Below are 19,309 nucleotides of genomic sequence, written 5' to 3'. Positions count from 1 at the left end.
AAGGACCTTTATACCATGGTTACAACAAACAATGACAATAATTTCATCAACCATTCAACTCTTTTTAACATGTATCAGTATAGTGGAATAAAAACTAGTACAATATGAATGTACGACTCTAACATTACAAGATCTACTTTTACACAGCACTTTTTGAAAAACAATTTTATTTTTAACAAAATAAAAGATTTGAGCTCATTTTTTAAAAAAAAATTAACAAAATGCTCAAATTTGTAATCATCCCTCATTTATTTAGAAAGTAAAAATCAGAAGAAAAAAAATTTTTTTGTTCAGTTTCACTTTCTGTTTGAATTAAATCATTTCTGCTGACCACATAAACTGTTTTATTGAAACATTAGTCGGCTAGGAAAATAGTTTATCTCATAAACGTACACAGTACTTTTTAGGTATTATTCCTCAATATTAAAAAAAACAACTAAGACTGCATTTGAATCTCATGTCAACAGAAAGAAACAATTCACACATTAATATGCTTTATCTTTCGACATCCTTCAAAGAGTAATCCTTACATAGACCTAAATCTTCTAAATGTGATGTCATTTATCACAAACAAAATGATAAAAATGTGAAATTAACATTTTTTTTGGATAGTTTCATTTCAAAAGCTTATCTGTTACTATCAACAAACTTTCATTTTTCTAGCATTTGTCTTTCATAACATTAGATGAAGTTACTACAACAGACAAAATAGCTTGACTTCAAGTAATCATTTTTCATGCAGTACTGGTACCAATTTTTAAATAGTTTTAAAAGAAATATGAATATATTTGTTTTTTCCAGTTCTAATATTATTTTGACAATTATGTTTTCACCACTAGACTATACGAAAGACATTAAAACACATTTTTAGAGTGCCCAATAAAACCAGAAATTACAGAGAAGGTTATATAAATTGTGAATAAATACTTCACAATAGCAAACAAGGTTACAAAAGACAGTTTGTGTGGAAACACAAACTCAAAATCGGCCCCCCAAGTGGTCCACCCAGGCAGGCTTCAATATTTTCAGAAAGAACATCCGAATGAAATTATATCAAATACACATGAGAGATAAGAATGGAGAAAGAAGGTTAACAGATCTTGTGTAGTGCCCCAACGGTCCACCACATCAAAGGATAGGTGAAAGTGATTGTAAAGTTAGATGTGAACCTGGCCTAACTAGTTCCCTTTTCAGACCTTGTGGTCTATAGGGCAGATGATGTAAAGTTCATCTGTTTTTGTGGCCTACGGTTAATGAGTGCGTCATGTAGCCAGCACAACGACCAACTGCCTTTACTTTTCCCCAATTAATGTCAGGTACCCATTAGAGCTGAGTGGACTCAGAGGCGCCCAAAGATTCCAAAAGTTAAAAATCCCAGTCTTCACCAGGATTCGAACCCAGGACCCCAGGTTCGGAAGCCAAGCGCTTTACCACTCAGCCACCGCGCCTCCTCTGGCCTAACTGATGTCTTATAATAATCTATTTTTTTTTTTAAAGGCTCAATCTCTTATTCAAATCCTAAAAAAAAAATAAATTCCACAACAAAAAAGGTTTAGGAAAATGAAGTTTATAAGATTAATATTCGTTTTAAATTAGGTCTAACTTATAATGCATACTAATTAGCTTTTTCTCTTTAAAAAAATACTTGCATAACTGATTTTAAAAATTAGATTTCTCGCTTTCAGGAAAAAAAAAAGTAGCCGTTGCATCAGAACTTTGAAAGGTCTAAAATATTGTGATGTCGGATTTTCAATATCTTTTCTAGTTTACGAGATCTAAACTGGACAGAGGGACAGACATTTCACACAAAACTAATAGCGTCTTTTCCCCTTTCGGGGGCCGCTAAAAATGATTTAACACTGAGAGTTCTCAGGTTTTTTTTTTACAAATAGATTAATATTTTGAATTATTTATTAAAATGTATTTAGTTGAAAAACTCGATGAATTATGCTTGCTTCAGTTAGCTTGTATACAACAAACATTCATTCAGTCAAACTTGAGATTCACAACCACATTATTAAGGGAACAATGGAAGGGAAACAAATGTCAGAACCAATACAATTAATGACAACTACATGTTTCCCCATTGATGTCCCTTGAAACAGAGGCAGGTCTGCAAAGGTGTTTTATCTTTTTGAAAACTATGTGATTTGGTTTTTAATTGATCTATGAAGTAAAAACAAAGAAAAAAAAATTAAAACTGAAATTTTGGATATGCACAGGAAAACAAACCACTTGAACAATCCTTACCTATAGGGTTTTGCTTATAAAATGAACAACTTTGAAAAATTCATATTATTAGTGTTTTGCTTATAAAATGAACAACTTTGAAAATCTATACTTTCAGTGTTTTGCCTATGTATGAGCTGAAACTTGTAAATGTACACCTGTCTATTTAATATTTTTCTATGAAAAGATTTTTCAAGCATTAGTCTACTTTACAGTTTTCAAAATTATCAAAAGCTTTATAATAATATCAACTGATTTGCTTAATTCAAAACTTAAGACACTTATAGAAATATCTTATTTACTTCAACCACAGACAGAATTACAAAATAACAATAACAACCTTTAATAGTACCCAGTGGGAATGTCAAAGAGATGCACATCTATCAATAATTTACCCTACTGTCATGGCATATATTTCACAAATTTAACAATTAGCTTTACTAAAGACTATCTGCTGTCTTTGACTGTTGAAATATAGTTGAGATTATTTGGCCACTTCCATAACTGGTTGTTTGCTAATGTACAAGGTTGGAATGTAATATAAAACCCATCAGAAGATTCAGTCAGACAAGACTTGGTTGGTAGATGGTAGATTAATTCATTCTGAAATAAAGAACATATATATCAATACTAGCAGAAATACACAATGTTGTCAAGTTTATTCTAGAAGTTAAAAACAAAGCCATTACAACTGAAGTAGAAACTTTTTAAAACTTTAGGCTGAATGAGTATGATTTCTACAAAGTCCTAGCTAGTTCACTTTTCATTTCATTATTTCTTTTTTCCTTTAATTGCCATATTTATTCCATGTAAGCTTTTAATTTCTATTTGTCCCTTACTGGGCAGCTCTGCTCAATTTGAAAAATCTCTCAATTCCTACCTTCACATACTGAAAAGATTGTGTTGAATTGTCTAAAGTACATGTTTGTGATATTAGAAACTGGTCTTGTTGATGCCTATCAAAACATAAGGTGGAAGATCTTATTTCATTCATGCGAGTAAATTCCCATGGCAACTGTAAAATAGATTGGTCAAGACAATATATCGACATTTTATGTGAACAATTTATTTTGTTTCCATTAAATAGAAACTATTTGAAGCTACATCATTATAATAAGCTATACACTTCTTATCTTTTCAACTAGCTCTTATCTTATCTTATATAATACAGACGTTACTTCAAAAAAGAAGATGATTACGTCCTACGCGTCATGCATTTAGTCATGCATATTAACCAATGACTTAAATTCTGCCAAGTCACTGGTTTTCCTGGCTAGCTCAGGCAACCCATTCCATGCTCTAATAGCACTAGGGAAGAAGGAGTATTTGTACAAATTTGTCCTAGCATATGGGACGAGGAATGTGCCTTTATCTTTGTGTCTTTCAGAGTATTTTATTAAATTTTGTTTTTGTATTTGAAGATTATGGTTCAGTGTTTTATGTATGATTGCTACTTTACTTTTGAGCCTTCTGTCCTGAAGGCTTTCTAAATTTAGTGATTTTACTAAAGGTGTTACTCTAGTCAAATGTGAATATTCGTTTGTTATGAATCTCACTGCTCTATTTTGTGTCTGTTCCAGTTTCTTAATGTTTTCTTGAGTTGAGGGGTCCCAAACGGAGGATGCATATTCTATTATTGGCCTAACCAAGGTTAAGTAACATTTTAGTTTTATGTTCTTATTTGATTTATAGAAATTTCTTTTAATAAATCCTAATGCTTTGTTTGATTTTTTTGTAGTTTCATCAATATGTGGATTCCATGATAGTTTTTCATTTATTATAACACCTAGGTATTTTGCGTTTTTAGTCTGTGATACTGGTTTGCCATGAATAAGATAAGTGGAATTAATTTGTTTTAGTTTTTTTGTTACTCTTAACAACTGACATTTTTCTGGGTGGAAAGACATGCTCCAATTTGATTCCCATTTCTGTAATTCATCTAATTCTCTTTGTAAAATATCTGTGTCTTGTGTTGTTTTTATTGTTCTATATATTATGCAATCGTCTGCAAATAATCTGACTTTTGTTCCTGAACTAATGCAATTTGGTAAATCATTTATGTAAATTAAAAATAGTAGTGGACCCAAGACTGTACCTTGAGGTACACCTGAGTTTACTGTTATCGGTGTTGATTTAGAGCCATTTATTATTACAGTTTGTTCTCTCCCTATCAGAAAGTCTTTAATCCACTGATGCAGTGGACCATTAATGCCGAAATATTTTAATTTTTTAAGCAAACTATGGTGGTGAACTTTGTCAAAAGCCTTAGAAAAATCTAGTAAGATAGCATCTATTTGTTCACTATTATCTAAACCTTTTGAAAAATCATCAATTAGTCCTATTAGTTGTGTTTCACATGATCTATATTTCCTAAAGCCATGTTGGTATGGTGTGAGGACATTATGTTTGTCTAAGTGGTTTATGATGTTGCTACATATTATGTGTTCTAGGATTTTACATGTGATGCTGGTAAGTGATACTGGTCTGTAGTTCCCTGGGTCAGATTTTTCTCCTTTTTTAAATAGGGGGGTGACATTAGCTTCTTTCCAGTCCTTTGGTACTCTGCCCTGGTTAAGTGAAGCCTGAAAGAGTATTTTTAACACTGGGGCTAGCTCATTACTTAGTTCTTTGAGTAATCTAGCTGGAATACCATCAGGTCCAGAAGCTTTATTTGGTTTGGTGTTGGCTAATAGTTTTTGAATTCCATTTTCTTGTACTACTATATCTTCTATGTTGTCTACTTGGTTCAAATTCAGTAATATGTCTTTGTCTCCTGGGGCTGAGAATGCTGATGCAAAGTATTTGTTTAGAATGTTTGCTTTAGTTTCATTATCATTATGTATTATGTTATGTTCATCTTTTAATGGCGCTACGCCTGTTGTTTCCATTTTCTTAGACTTAATGTATGACCATAGGTTTTTGTTGTTATCTTTAGATATTACATTGTTTATGTATTCACTCTGCAGCTGTCTGCTTACTTTTTGGGTTAAGTGTTTAATTTTTATATACTTTTTGTAAACTCTTTCTGCATTAGTTTCTTTAAATTTTCTATAGAGGTTTTCCTTCTGTTTACAAAGCTTCTTTAGTCTATTATTAAACCAGCATTTATTTATTTTGTTTGATGTGTATTTAGTTGGTATATGATTTTCTATTATGCTTTTAAGATGGTTTTTAATGAAATTCCAGAGGTCATCGACTGGTTGGTTAATGTCTTTTTCTAATAAGAATGTTTGTTGAAAGTTTAGTGCAGCTTGGTGTAGTTGTGTTAGGTTACATTTATTCCAGAGTAAGATTTTTCTTTTGGGTTTTGTATTGGCTACTGCTTTTATCTGATTGTGTATTTTTATGATCTCATGGTCTGATAGACCAGGGATAATTTCATAATCAACTACTAATCCAGGTCTGTTGGTTAAGAAGAGATCTAATGTGTTGTTTAATCTAGTTGGCTTTTTAATGATTTGATCTAAACTTAGGTTGTGTAAAGTTTCTATGAAAAGCTCATTTATGTCCTTAAGGTTTTGGTGTTTATCTATGGTTAGTGTTTTCCAATTTATATCAGGTAGGTTGAAATCACCCATAATCCAAAAAACTGCATTTTTATTTGTCTCTTTAAGTGTAGTAATCTTCTGAATTCTGTGCCAAGAAAGGGTGGGTGTGTGGAGTTTATGCCGTTAATGTGAAATGGAAAGATGTCTGTCCTGTTCTGGGTTGAAAGATTGAAGATTGGTCTTTGTTGGAGAGGAAGATTTGTATACAAGAATAATTCAGAAATACAACTTACTGCTTTTCTACAGTCTGATAGTGTTAAAGGTGAGTCTGGGTCTGAACTGGATCTGTGAATACACTTGCCAGATTTACTTTGAATCTAAGTAATTAAAAAAAAAAAAAAAACATTTTTTGTTGAAATGAATTATCAGTGAAACAATTTCAAGTTCTATGGTACTACAGTCTGTAAGAAATATATAAGTCCATGTGATGACATAGGTAACGAATAATAACAATAACACCATAAGGATAGATTAGTTTGGGTAAATAGTAATCAGTCACCCAGCCCTAAGCACACACACCAGATACAGGGTAAGAAGTACACAAATGTCATTCAATTACTGCTTCAGTTCATTGACTTTATCATGCACATTTTTATAACTCTATCTTACATTTTAACAATGATTAAAATTCTTTTCTGAGATCGAATGAAGTTGACTTCAGACAGTTTTTAAAAACAAAACACTTTAATTTTTTTACTAGATATGTTGTAGGCAAGGCTAGATAATGATTTGTTAGCAGTTTTGTAAAGCATACAATTCCTGTTTGTGACTCCAGTTTTTAGTAAAAATCGGCCTATACATAAAATCTAAGGGTTAGAACCAAATAATTGAAAAATTAGATCATGCTGACCCTTTTATGCTATTCCCTATGTGATCTTATATCAAACAACAATGCTTCATTAAAAAAAAAGTGGCAGAACACTGTTCTATAATTCCTATTCAACCTTTGAACTTACCAAACCTAGATATTTTCCAGATCCCTTTATATACATCTCAGGGTAAACATGATCTAAGTACCAGCCAAATGTGTGACAATTTAGCTTGGCACGCAATTCTTGTCTCTCTGCTACACTGCCATATTTTTCCTAGGATATAAGTCATTAAAAAAAGTCATTTTACCTTTGTTACATTACTTTTTTTTAAAGTAGTTTGTAAGAGAATTTCTAGAGTATTTGAATTATTCATAACATGTCTTTGAAGACCAGTAGTTGTGGTTGCACTTGTTTATACTTTATAAAGTTTTTAATTAATAAGCATGGCAGACAGACAACTCAAACACAATAACCGCTCTGAATACAGGTGGCTAAAAATATTTCTTAACTTACGTAAATATATACAAATCTCTTAATTTAAGATCTGTATAGTTATAAAGTGAAAATAACTATGATTTAAAATACAATTACAGATGTTCCTTCAAAAAAGATTATCAAGTGCTATAAGTGTCCATTTAAAAAGCTAGTTAAAGACCCATAACTATAACAATATTTTTAAATTGTTTTGTTTTTTACAAAAAAAAATTTATGACAAAATATTAGTTAAAATTGAGAAAACAGGTAATATTAAAGCTATAAACTACCTCATCATAAGGTTCCTTGAAAAAAAAGTTACGATATTCATCAGCCCATACTTGTGCAACTCGAGCAGAATTCTTCACCAAAACATTACTTTTGTCTCCTTTGAGGTACGGAGAGGACTCTCTAAATATGTGAGCTACCCGTGAACATGGATGGATCAGAATCCCTCCTCCACACAACCAGAGCTACATCAGATATTGTTTAGAGATTAGGAATTCATCAAACAAAAAAATCAAAGTTTGGTTTGAAACATATGAAGCAAGTTGGAATGTATGAAGTTATGGAATAGATACATATACATTAAAACTTAAAGCCAGCTCTAGTTAAATAATTATAAACATGAAAAACATTTATAGTCAATCTAACAAACGTCACACTCATCATAGAATATTATTATCATAAAGTGTCTGTGGAAATGATCCCTTTTATTCAAATTTTTGGGTTAAATCTCAAAAATATTATTTGGTATTGATACATTTCAAAATGGTGTGATATAGAAACTTATTGTTACCTTTAGGGAAAGTTCTATGTTCTCTCCTCCCCATAATTCCAAACCAACATCGTATGTGCCCATGTCAATAAAAAAATCTTTTCTAATAGCAAACAGTCCTCCAGCCATGGTAGGTGACCTGGTAAAAAGTTACTGTGATTTAAAATTATTTTTTTTATAAGATGTAAAGCTTTACAGAAAAATATACATTGGTTCATACACATATTTTATGTTGTCTTGAGGGGATAATTGTTAATAATATATGCAAACTATTTAGATGTTGGATGTGATAAAATCTATATTCTACCTAGAGTCCTATAGGATTTAAAAACCAAAATTGAAATTCATCAGATAACATTTGTTGCAAAGAAAAATATTTGAATACTTTAATATCTCAACAACAATAGTGTCTGCTTTCTTGACAATAATGTGTCTTCTATCTTGACAACAATGCTATCTTGACAATAGTGGTGTCTGCTATCATGACAACAATGATGTTCGCTGTCTAAGAAACAATGGTGTCTCCTATCTCACAACAATGGAGTCTGCTATCTCAGCAGCAATGATAAGACCTATTAAGTCTGGTATTTTCAATCTGATATCCACAATCAGCCTTCTTTCTGAGTTTCATCTTTTTTCCTACCTCTTTCATTAGTTTACACATGCTTAGGTAAAAAAAGGATGTCAAAAATAAATTGAAAACTTTCTAAATGTTGACTGTAAACCAGTTTTTCAAATTTGCTGTCTTAAATCACAACTGGTTAAGATTAAAGCATCTATCACCAATGACCAACTGGAAAATCGAGGAACAGGACTTTGTATAGTTAAAAAAGCATACACTTGACTTTATTAATAATTTGTTATGATAATACTCCAACCACTTAAATATCTAGACAGTAAATGAAGGTAAAATAAAATATTAATGTTTAATTTTATTTGGCAGTTAAAAGCCAAGTGTCAAATTGTAATTTTATTATTCAACTATGCTCACAGTAGTCTTACTTACATGACAGGGTCTGCAATAGAATTTCTGAGTCTTCTTAGTCTGGGTGTAATCGGGGCCCAGTCAAATGAGAATGACTTAAACTCTAGGACACCAATGTTACCCACTGAGGCTTGTATGGCAAATGTTTTATCATCAATCACATCAATCTCTGGGGTCACTGCAGCTTTAGGGTGGTCAGCAATCGCTTCAAGAAGAGGCTCTAACCAACCTGCATTGTATTTAGTAAATTAGACAATTATAAAATTAGTGAAGAATAGAGATTTTATATTTATTTTTAAAAATGTTGAATTAATAAATAATAAATATATATTTAAAAAAAAAAGCTGTGTGGCAGCAGAAAACAACATTGAACAAATCATTCTAATGTGCTTAACTCTTTTAGTGCGGCGTTACTCTCAGCGAGTAACTTGGTTTATAATATTTATTTCACTTTCTTTTTTATGTTAAACTTTTTATTTCTCTCCTTTTTTTTTAACTTCCTGGATGTGGGAGTAATTGTTCTTTGTTTTGATAGTAAATTCGATACAGTACCAACACTTTAAAAAAAAAAAGACAAAATTATGTTAATGGTTCCTCTTTTTTACTATTTCCCGGGTCCCGAAAAATGTAAATAATACAATTTCTTAGTACTTTTTTATCTTTTATGAAATTTAAAGTGATTAAATGTGTTTAGTATTGTGATTTTTAAAAATATTTATAGATTAAACTTTTAATTAAAAGGTTAAATTTTTTCAGTATATCGATTTTTTAAAGAATTAAAAAATATTTCCTTTTTCGTACTCAGTTTAAAATTAATGAAAACATTTTTTGTTTGAATAATTTATTTAATTTACTATACTTTTGTAGCTTATTCATTTTCCTTTAAAATAAAATATGTTACATTATTGAATAAAATAAAAAAGTTATAGTTGTTTTAGTAACTCCACCCCCCTTGAAAATTTGTGTTCGTTCCGGAAAACTCCATTTTTTCGATCAAAAAATTCGCACTGAAAGAGTTAAGCATAGGAATCTGTGCTTTTCTAACATAAAGATTAAATGTTTATTTTTAAAAAGATAAAAAGGGAGATTACAAGACCAAAAATATAGTGTAAACTTTGAGTTATGTTCCTTTTTTATTTATTTATACAACTTGTCTTAGGTTATGTTTCAATTTTCTTTGATGGACCAAATAGATAATTATAAAGTGTTTTTTTGGTTTTGTTTGGTTTTCAAAACGATTTTAGAATAATTAAACCTTCAACATTTAATGAATTTCTATCAAACACCCAAATGTTACCTTCTGCACACTCCACATGAGAGTCTAGGAACAATAAGACAGGTCCAGTAGCTTCACTGACTCCTGCGAGTCGAGCTCTGACTAGGCCAGACCTTTTGGTCATACGTATTAGTCTAAGTTTGGCTATTCGGGAAACATATTCCTCTAGTGGTTTTTTCATTAATGCTGTAAATGAAGAAATCATACAAAATATTTATGACTAATATTAACTACCTATCGATGATTCGTACATTTATAAATAGGCCTATGTGTTTCAACAAAAAGAACATAGGTCTACAACAAAGAATAAAATTAACAACTACACTAAAAGACATTACATTGATTGCATTGAATTTCAATTTGCTAAATGGTGTGATTTAGATCTTAATTAAAATAAAATCTAATTTTAGCTCTGAAGAGAGCTCTAAGCTACTTTAACCTAAAGAGGACTCTTAGCTATGACCTGGGTCTTCCTTACAAACTTAAATGTCTTACAAGACAAAACTACACAAGACCTCTACACACTATCCTGTTGAACCAAGCAATTTTTATCTCATTTAACACTATGCTCTGAACCTGAAGACTGAATATGATGACAATATTTTTGTAAATACCTTAAAGTAAATGTGAAAATGTTGACACTAAAGTTATTTTTTTTTAAAAGAATTGTACGCCTCCCCCCTCAGACAATGTCAGATACATGATATGTTAATGAAATATACATAATCTGTATGGCCAATCTGCGTGTGTGCTGCCTGCTGAACTGAAGGTCTCTATATCAAAGGATATTAAAGGCTGGGTTTTAGGATCTCAAAACAGTTCAGAATACTTTTTTTTTTCTATAGAGGAAACAAATGAATTGACCGCTGCATAGACCTACATAATATTCTTTTAACTTCTAGCCATAGAAAAGAAAATATATGAGCTTTATTTCACATACACAATGAGTGAATAATTCATTCAGGAATTTTTTACAGCTTGTGGGTATCTCAAGAAACATTTTTTTTTACCCATATCCGAATAATCATCCACTAAAATAACCTCTGCAACAAGATGTGGTGGTGACCTGGTTAAGACACTGTGGATGGTACGTAGCAATACAGACCAAGCCTCATTGTAGAAGCATATAATGATGCTGGCTTTTGGTAAACTCTCTGAATGCTGCTTTTCTTTACATCTGAAGAGAAAATGTTTTCCAAAGTCACAGCATATGAAACATGTAGAGAGTAATGCAGAAAACTAAAAAAATGTGAAGATACATTCTAGATCAATTGTTTTCCAAGTAGGCTACATGTTCAATATATCAGACCAGGCTACCCCCGTAGTTTGAGTGACAAAACGGTAGATTTTAATCGCCCTGATATGCTGCTCATTGATAAAAAAGAAAGACATTGCCGTACCACTGTCATAATTTAAGAAAACTGAGTTGGAAAAACAAAGAAAATATAGGAACCTAGGCTTGGAGATAAAGCGTTTATGGAAATTATCTAAAACAACAATATACCCCATTGTTATATCAACTGAGGGGATAATAACAACTGTCCTCACAGATACTTTCAAGGCCCTTAACATTCCTAGGAACATTCTCGTTGCATGTCAGAGGGCGGTACTGCTGCAGACCTGCCACATCACCAGAAAATTTCTCAGTGGAAACTGATAAAGGAACTACGATGAATTTTGTTTCCCTTTAACGAAACTTGACCCTGTCAGCACCAGAGAATGAATACTCATTCGCTTCTAACATAATAATAATAATAATCTTAGAAACTAAAACTTTACTAAGTCATTGTTTTTTTTCTGGATGATTTAGACAATCGTTCCATAATGTGCCTTCATCTTTGTGCAGAAATACATCCTTTAACTATTTTTCTCTGTGTTCAGCCTATTCCTATTTCTAAAGTCTAGTATTTCTTTCTGAGTTGAATCTATGGACTTACTTCCGATTTCTAAAGTCTGGTATTTCTCTCTGAGTTGAAATCTGTTGACTACCATATTCATTGTATTCATGGTTCTTCCATCCTTCATCAAACTTGGCTCGTTCGATCTCATCTAACTCAGTTGGCACTATCTTCACCGCTCTACCTCCCTCACCTGCAATATTTATTCCCATGAATTATAAGGCAAAACACGATGTTTAAAGTCCAAAATAAATCAAGCTTATTCAAAATGTTTGACAATGATAGTAGGCCTACCTTACGTACAATAGATCTATATTTTAATTATGAAACTCTTTAGAGTCCTATCAAAGGAGATAATTACGTCATCAGTTGGGATGGATGCGTTGTCGTGTGGTAGGCGCTCTACACCTATGGTTCTCAACCTTTTTAGAGCCGCGACCACCGAATACGATTTCCATCTAGGCAGCGACACACAATCGTAATTTTTTTTTCGTTCATAGGCCTAGGTCTATGGAAAAGTCTATATCTGATACATGATGTATGTATTTTCATTGTTAGAAGCAAAAGAAAAAAGCAAAAGCTTTATGTTATTGTAATTAGTGTAAAATAAATGTGTTTTATAATTAATTTGCTTACAAAAAAGTGTATCTTTATAACTTGCATTTTCTATTGCATTTCACAATATTCATGTGCATACTGTATCGCTTTTGATGAGTTCAATAAACCCTTTCTGTCTCCGGAACATCTCCAACTTTGACTTCTAGAAAGTGTTAACAGGATGTCATGTAGATTTGGAAAGGTTGAGCAATTTCACTCGCACGATTGTGCAAATGTTCGTTGACAGAAATTTTCTTTGTAGTCGGTCTGTCAGATTCAATGCTCTTTTCCTCATAGAAGGCAGGTAAAGTTGGCAAGATATAAATTTTATTTTCATCCAGGTTTGTTTTCAAAAAGTCGAAGTTTCATTTGGACGAACGGATCTTTTCAGACAAATCTAGGTATAATGTAAAGGATCCTTGCATTGAACAGTTGAATTATTCAAGGCGAATAAGAAGTCTACCAGGTTGGCTATTTTCTGTATTTTTGCTTTCTGATTAAAAAAGCAACAAAACAACTTCTTTGCGAAGATTAAAAGAAAACCCTTTTTAGAAGTTGGCCTTTCGACAACTACATCACATCAGTGTGAAATAGCAGAACATGGTGAAAGCATCAAATTTAGTACAAAGTTTTAACTATTAATGGGAAAATATTATGTGAATATTTCTGTTGTGTTGCTATTATATTAATTACATGTGAAATAAGTCCTTGTAATCACAACACATCTCCATAAGGATCAATAAAGCAGTCTTAGTGTTAGTCTTAATATCTTCAAACAATGATGTAATACTCACTAAATCATAGCCTTTCTTTTTCCTCTGGCAAAATATCCGTCTTCTTCAATATGCCACATCAACTTTTAGTTTAGATTTATGTTTGACGGTCGTTTCATAATTTGTGAAGTGAATATCAATCCAAGTAGGCTAATGTCCATTTTTTTTTTATCAGAACTGAACATTTAAACAAACTAAGGTACAAATATGCTTACGACACACACAAAAATTATGATAAATAGACTAAAACCTACATTTCCGATGGTCTAAGGCGACCCCTGATAAATGGTCATTTGACCCTCAAAGTGATCGGGACACACACAGGTTGAGAACCCCTGCTCTACACGTTCATTTCGGTGGTCCTGGGTTCAAACCCTGCCCGCCGTGATTCCCCGCTGTCATGCTAAAGGTTAGGACTGTAAGGTGTACCGTTAATAATCCTCAATTCTAAACTACATTCGAAGTATGATCTATTTATTGGTAGGCTAATTAATAAAGGAAAAGGAAAATGATAACCTAATTTAGGTGGGTCGAATCGTACTCCGGGTTTAATAGCCTTTTTAATAATCGCATTGCCAGGTGTTACTTCATAATGATCCAATATTTGACCATGATCAGCAAAGTTCTGAAAAAACAAACAAACAAAAAACAAAACAATTGACTGCTTACGAATTATTTTTCTTATGTATTTAAAAAAAAAAGAATATTTTTATTTTTTTACTACACTTGCTAAAATATAGTATGCATGTAGTCTTATATAAAGACAATGAATTAGAATACTTGTTTAGTAAAGAAATAGATGAACAATGGCATACTCCAATATCCGGGTCACGATCGTCTGCAAGGAATTCATTTTTATCGTCAGGACGTATGCCATTCGTGTCTTGGTTGAGCCCTCTGCCTCTGTCATCAACTGTCTCTATTAGCATCTCGGCGCCATAATTATCGGCGACAATGTCCTGAGGTAATATTTCCAAATGTGTATAGTTCAAACTTAATTTCAAAGTAAGCTATTTCAAATCCTATTAACCTTTATTCACAGAACGATTGAATGAATAGGGCAAATGTTGATACATTTTTAGTGAGATGTATACAAGAAACACCTGGTTGCATGCGGCCTCAGAACTAGACAGCTGGATGTCACTCACGAAGGCCGGGAGTACACATTTGAGACCAAAAGAAAATCCGCTGCCGAGGACAAACGCAGACGGCGAAAAGAAAATCTAAATCGACCATCTGCGGACAATGGTTATGCTTGCCCTGGATGTGGCAAAATATGTAGGTCACAGCTGGGACTGCGCACCACGGGAAATACTTCATTCCTCACTAATCTTCGGACTCGAAGACAAGCCCTATTATATTATACAAGAAACTCAATTCCAATTTTTTTTCCACAGTAAAAAACAACAAAAAAAAAAAAAAAAAAAATCCTTTACAAAACAACAACAAAAAAAAAAAAAAAACGAAGCTTATACAAAGGAAAGAACTCCGCACTTACAACTTTATGTATCAATAAAATAGAAGTTATTTCCTTTATTCAATATCAAACAAAACAAATAATTAACTATAATTAAGTTGACAATTTTTTTTATTGATTCATGTTTTGTTAGGTAAAATAAACAAATGTTTGAAGTATCAACTTGATCGAATAATGCGTGTAGGCCAGGGGTGGGCAACCTTTTTGTATCGAGGGCCGCATTAAAAACAATTTGGAATGGCGGGACGCACACACACACACATATATATATATATCTATATATATAATATATATGAGTTAGCAATGTTTGAAACAAATTTTACGTTTTTTTTAATTGCTGTTGTCGTTTTACATCACAATATCGCCACAAATATACAGTTGTACTTAATGTGCAGTAAGAGTCCCGTGGAAATACTGACAGGAACTTCTCTTTGCTTGGAGCTTTGTCCTCTGGAGCTGAATGGTATTGAAAATTGGTTCTTGACGTCTTAAAATTTGCTTTTATAAATTGCACAATTAAGGAATCTTAATAAGCGTTGTACTGTTAATCATTTCACTAGAAGTAGTTTCACCTTTCAGCAAAGGAAAATGACAAAAACTATTTTCTTTTGCTTGCCTGTAGAAATGGGAAAGCCTTGTTTGAAAAGATTTAGCATGCATTTGCACTTCATATGCAAACAATCAATTGCAATGGATATAATAAAAAAACATGAAATCTTTCTTCCACTCTTCATTAGAAATATTGGTAACAAGGTCTCAGTCATGGTCCTACCAGTAGCATAACAATTTCGTCCTTGATATTTTATATTCTTCTCATTTGCCTTGTCCATGCCAATGTTGCATTAAATTATTTTGTTCATAAATTGGAACTACCCGTGGTTAACACCCCTGGCACTAATGAGCTCGATTGTTACAGAGGTATGACTAAAGTAATTTGAAATTTTATGCAGCTTTGTGCAAACTTTCCTGTTTAGAGTTTATGGTTGGGATATTTAAAATAAAAACAAAAAAAAAAACAACATATTTTTATCAGTGAAAGATTGAGCTCCATCAGTTGTTACACTTGCCATCTTGTTTCAAGCCTACCCAACACTCAGAGATAGTGTTTTGAATTGAGTGTATTGATGTATAGCCAATAAGCATAATCTTCGTTTACTTAAAACTTTTTATAATGAGACAGTTTCAATAATTTATATAGATATTATTTTTAATATTTGCATTTTTATATGTATATACTGTGGGCACACCTGATTTCTGTAGGTGTCGGCGGGCCGCATAAAACACTCCGGCGGGCCGTATGTGGCCTGCGGGCCGTAATTTGCCCACCCCTGGTGTAGGCGAAAGAGCTATGTGAATGCTGAAGGATTAATTTCCCAAGTTGGTATCAAACAAAATTATTAATTACCAGTAATTAATTGACTAATTGTTTTTTTTTAATTGATTCATATCTTTTCTACGCTAATGAATATTGGTGCAAAGTTTCAACTTGATTCGAGAATGGGTGTGGAAGAACTAACGTGCACACACTTCTTACCAGATAGTTGATATAAGCTGTGTAAAAAGGCATGGGATACCTGGATTGATAGTCAAACACATAAACACACAAATCATATGTCTTAACAAAATCATATACGGATACAGATCCAATTTGTATTGAGTCAGTCTGCCATGCGACTAGGCGCCTACTGTAAGCCTAAGCTCAGCGCATTCTGAGCCAATCTCTTTTTTATGGACGATTAGTGTTCGTGTGTGTGTGTGTTTGTAGAGGGGAGGCTATCTGGAAGAAGGTTTCTGCTGGTTTCAAAATCTCGACTTAAAAAATCTTTAGTCTACATCTGTATCTGAACTCGATCTCTTTCAGTTAGTTATCCAAGCGGTAACCTCTCAGCCACACAACGCACATGACAATAGTACTCAGGGTGCTGCTTGAATTCTCGTACATTTACTTTATGAATGGATCCCAGCAACTTTCATTTGAAAAAGTGGGGGGGGGGGGGGGGGAAGTTGAATCTCAAGCTCCTCTGCCTACGCTTATGGCATTTGCTTATTGTAGTTTTTCTTCAGTTTTTTTGGGCTTGGGGGTGGTGGAGGTGAACATTAACACCCCCCTCCCCATTTACGCAAATATTAATAAAAATATTTCACGAAGAAACATTCATGCCATAGCGCTGTAACATCCGAACTGTTCCCTCCCCCACCTATTGCACCGCACCAATCACCATTCAAACCATAAGAGTTACCTGAATAAAATTTTGATTCTTCTCTTGCCCATTGAAAGACTTCTCGTCAGAAGGTATTCCGCCAAATCTGGCATCAGCATCGGGGGCGATTTGTTCCACAACCTCGTCATTCAGAGGTGCTGTGTCCATCTTGGCCGCTGTCGTCTCGGGTGAGATGGTAGTAGTCTGTTCTTGTCTGTCCTGAAGCTTCATACTCTGTAGCCCCTGTGCCCAGTAAAGTGTCCACATCATGGTCATCAGCCACACAGTGGGCACAGCGAATATGACCAGCCGGACTCTGTTGGTACGACATAGCTTACGGCTTAAGACGCCGAACAAGGCCATTCAGAACAGAACTTGTCAGTAGAGATCCATGAGGCACTATGACTTTGGCTACAGTCCGGAGCCTATAAATATATTTATATAGGTCTATGTATGATAGATCATAAATGAAGAATTATGGTTTATTATACAAAGGTTTTATTATACAAACAATTTTGCAGTAGCATTAAGTGTATTTAAAGTTGCCTATTTTCTCTGCCAAACTCTGCAGTACCTAATGGACCTCATTGACCAATCGTAAACAAACAACATTTAGTCACGTGATAATATTGATAAAACAACGGAAAAAACTGTCACGTGATAGCCATTAAAAATTAGATTGTTATATGTATAGAAGAGATAGAGAATCACGTGGCTAAATGTTGTTTGTTTACGATTGGTGAATGAGGTCCATTGCTTTGTTTGAAACTACATCTACCTTTTTCTTTTCTTCCCATTTTTCCGATTCCTCCAATTATCTTGCAAAATCACGGATTTCGAAAACGGCTCTAACGATTTCACTAGAAATTTAACAATATTATTTGGAAAAAAAGTAACAATCTAATTGGACACACAGCTAAAACCCTGGCTTGACCGTTATAGTTTTAAAAAGTTTAATTCTATTAAAATTAAATTTGCTTAAGTCTTATTATTTCGAACAAAACTTCAGCTAAGACTACCTTGCTCGACTCTAATGCTTCTACACTGGATGTATAAATAAATCAGGAGTTCAATCAAGAGTTAGACGTAAATCACTGAGACAAGAGTGACTAGCTCGTTGGACACACGGCGGGAACTCGAGTTTGACCTTTTGACGTTATAATTTTTTAAATAAAAACAAATGAATGTAAATTTGGCTAGGTAGGTTTTGAAAGGACTACCGCTTTCGGGCATTTCTGAATGTAAGGCATTATTGATTTAAGAATTTAATAAATTAATGTTCAGGACAATTTTGTGTATCTTCTTCTAAGTTAAGATTTAAAGGCCTACACCTATATCCTTGGTATTATTCAATGAAAAACAAGGTTACAAAAGACAGTTTGTGTGGAAACACAAACTCAAAATCGGCCCCCGAAGTGGTCCACCCAGGCAGGCTTTAATAGTTTCAGAAAGAACATCCAAATGAAATTATTTCAAAGACAAATGAGAGATAAGAATGGAGAAAGAAGGTTAACAGATCTTGTGTAGTGCCCCAACGGTCCAGCAGATCAAATGATAGGTGCAAGTAAATGCAAAGTTAGATGTGAACCTGGCCTAACTAGTTCCCTTTTCAGGCCTTGTGGCAGATGATGTAAAGTTCATGTTTTTTTTGTGGTCTACGGTTAACGAGGGTGTCATGTAGCCAGCCTTTACTTTTCCCCAACTAATGTCAGGTACCCATTAGAGCTGAGTGGACTCAGAGGCTGAGGGTGTCATGTAGCCAGCCTTTACTTTTCCCCAACTAATGTCAGGTACCCATTAGAGCTGAGTGGACTCAGAGGCTCCCAAAGTTGAAAATCCCAGTCTTCACCGGGATTTGAACCCAGGACCCCCGGTTCGGAAGCCAAGCGCTTTACTACTCAGCTACCGCGATTCCCCTGGCCTAACTGTTTTGAAAAGGCTCAACCTCTTATTCGAATCCTCCCGAAGTCACTTTTGCAATAAAACATTTTTCAACAAAATATAGTTTACAAGATTACTATTCGTTTTAAATTAGGTCTAACTTATAATGCATACTAATTAGCTTCTTCTCTTTAAAAAACTGCTTGCATAACTGATTTTAAAAATTAGATTTTTCGCTTTCAGAAAAAAAAGTAGCCGTTGCATCAGAACTTTGAATGGTCTAAAATATTGCGATGTCGGATTTTCAATATCTTTTCTAGTTTACGAGATCTAAACGGGACGGACGGACAGACGGACAGACATTTCGCACAAAACTAATA

The 19,309-nt window shown here is 33.3% G+C and overlaps 1 protein-coding gene across 8 annotated transcripts in view; it reads right to left on the bottom strand.

The window, feature by feature from the left end:
- Window positions 1-208: 208 nt before the first annotated feature.
- Window positions 209-19,309, bottom strand: part of LOC106051909 (polypeptide N-acetylgalactosaminyltransferase 5-like) — a 38,519-nt gene continuing 19,418 nt past the window's right edge. For 7 of the 8 annotated variants that reach the window (XM_056033666.1, XM_056033690.1, XM_056033657.1 and 4 more), the window contains exons 2-14: window positions 17,088-17,473; window positions 14,186-14,329; window positions 13,887-13,995; window positions 12,040-12,193; window positions 11,113-11,279; window positions 10,124-10,288; window positions 8,848-9,055; window positions 7,863-7,980; window positions 7,354-7,536; window positions 6,734-6,862; window positions 6,011-6,094; window positions 3,110-3,244; window positions 209-2,832 (exon numbers count right to left, since the gene is read on the bottom strand). In XM_056033666.1, the coding sequence (XP_055889641.1) occupies window positions 2,677-2,832; window positions 3,110-3,244; window positions 6,011-6,094; window positions 6,734-6,862; window positions 7,354-7,536; window positions 7,863-7,980; window positions 8,848-9,055; window positions 10,124-10,288; window positions 11,113-11,279; window positions 12,040-12,193; window positions 13,887-13,995; window positions 14,186-14,329; window positions 17,088-17,411 (2,076 nt within the window). In that variant the 5' untranslated portion in view covers window positions 17,412-17,473 and the 3' untranslated portion in view covers window positions 209-2,676. The remainder of the gene's footprint in view (window positions 2,833-3,109; window positions 3,245-6,010; window positions 6,095-6,733; window positions 6,863-7,353; window positions 7,537-7,862; window positions 7,981-8,847; window positions 9,056-10,123; window positions 10,289-11,112; window positions 11,280-12,039; window positions 12,194-13,886; window positions 13,996-14,185; window positions 14,330-17,087; window positions 17,474-19,309) is intronic. The other variant, XM_056033707.1, reaches the window with a different exon arrangement.

Source organism: Biomphalaria glabrata, chromosome 1 (genome assembly GCF_947242115.1).
Source record: "Biomphalaria glabrata chromosome 1, xgBioGlab47.1, whole genome shotgun sequence".
Taxonomy (NCBI): Eukaryota; Metazoa; Mollusca; class Gastropoda; family Planorbidae; genus Biomphalaria; species Biomphalaria glabrata.
This window is presented reverse-complemented; position numbering and strand designations above follow the sequence as displayed.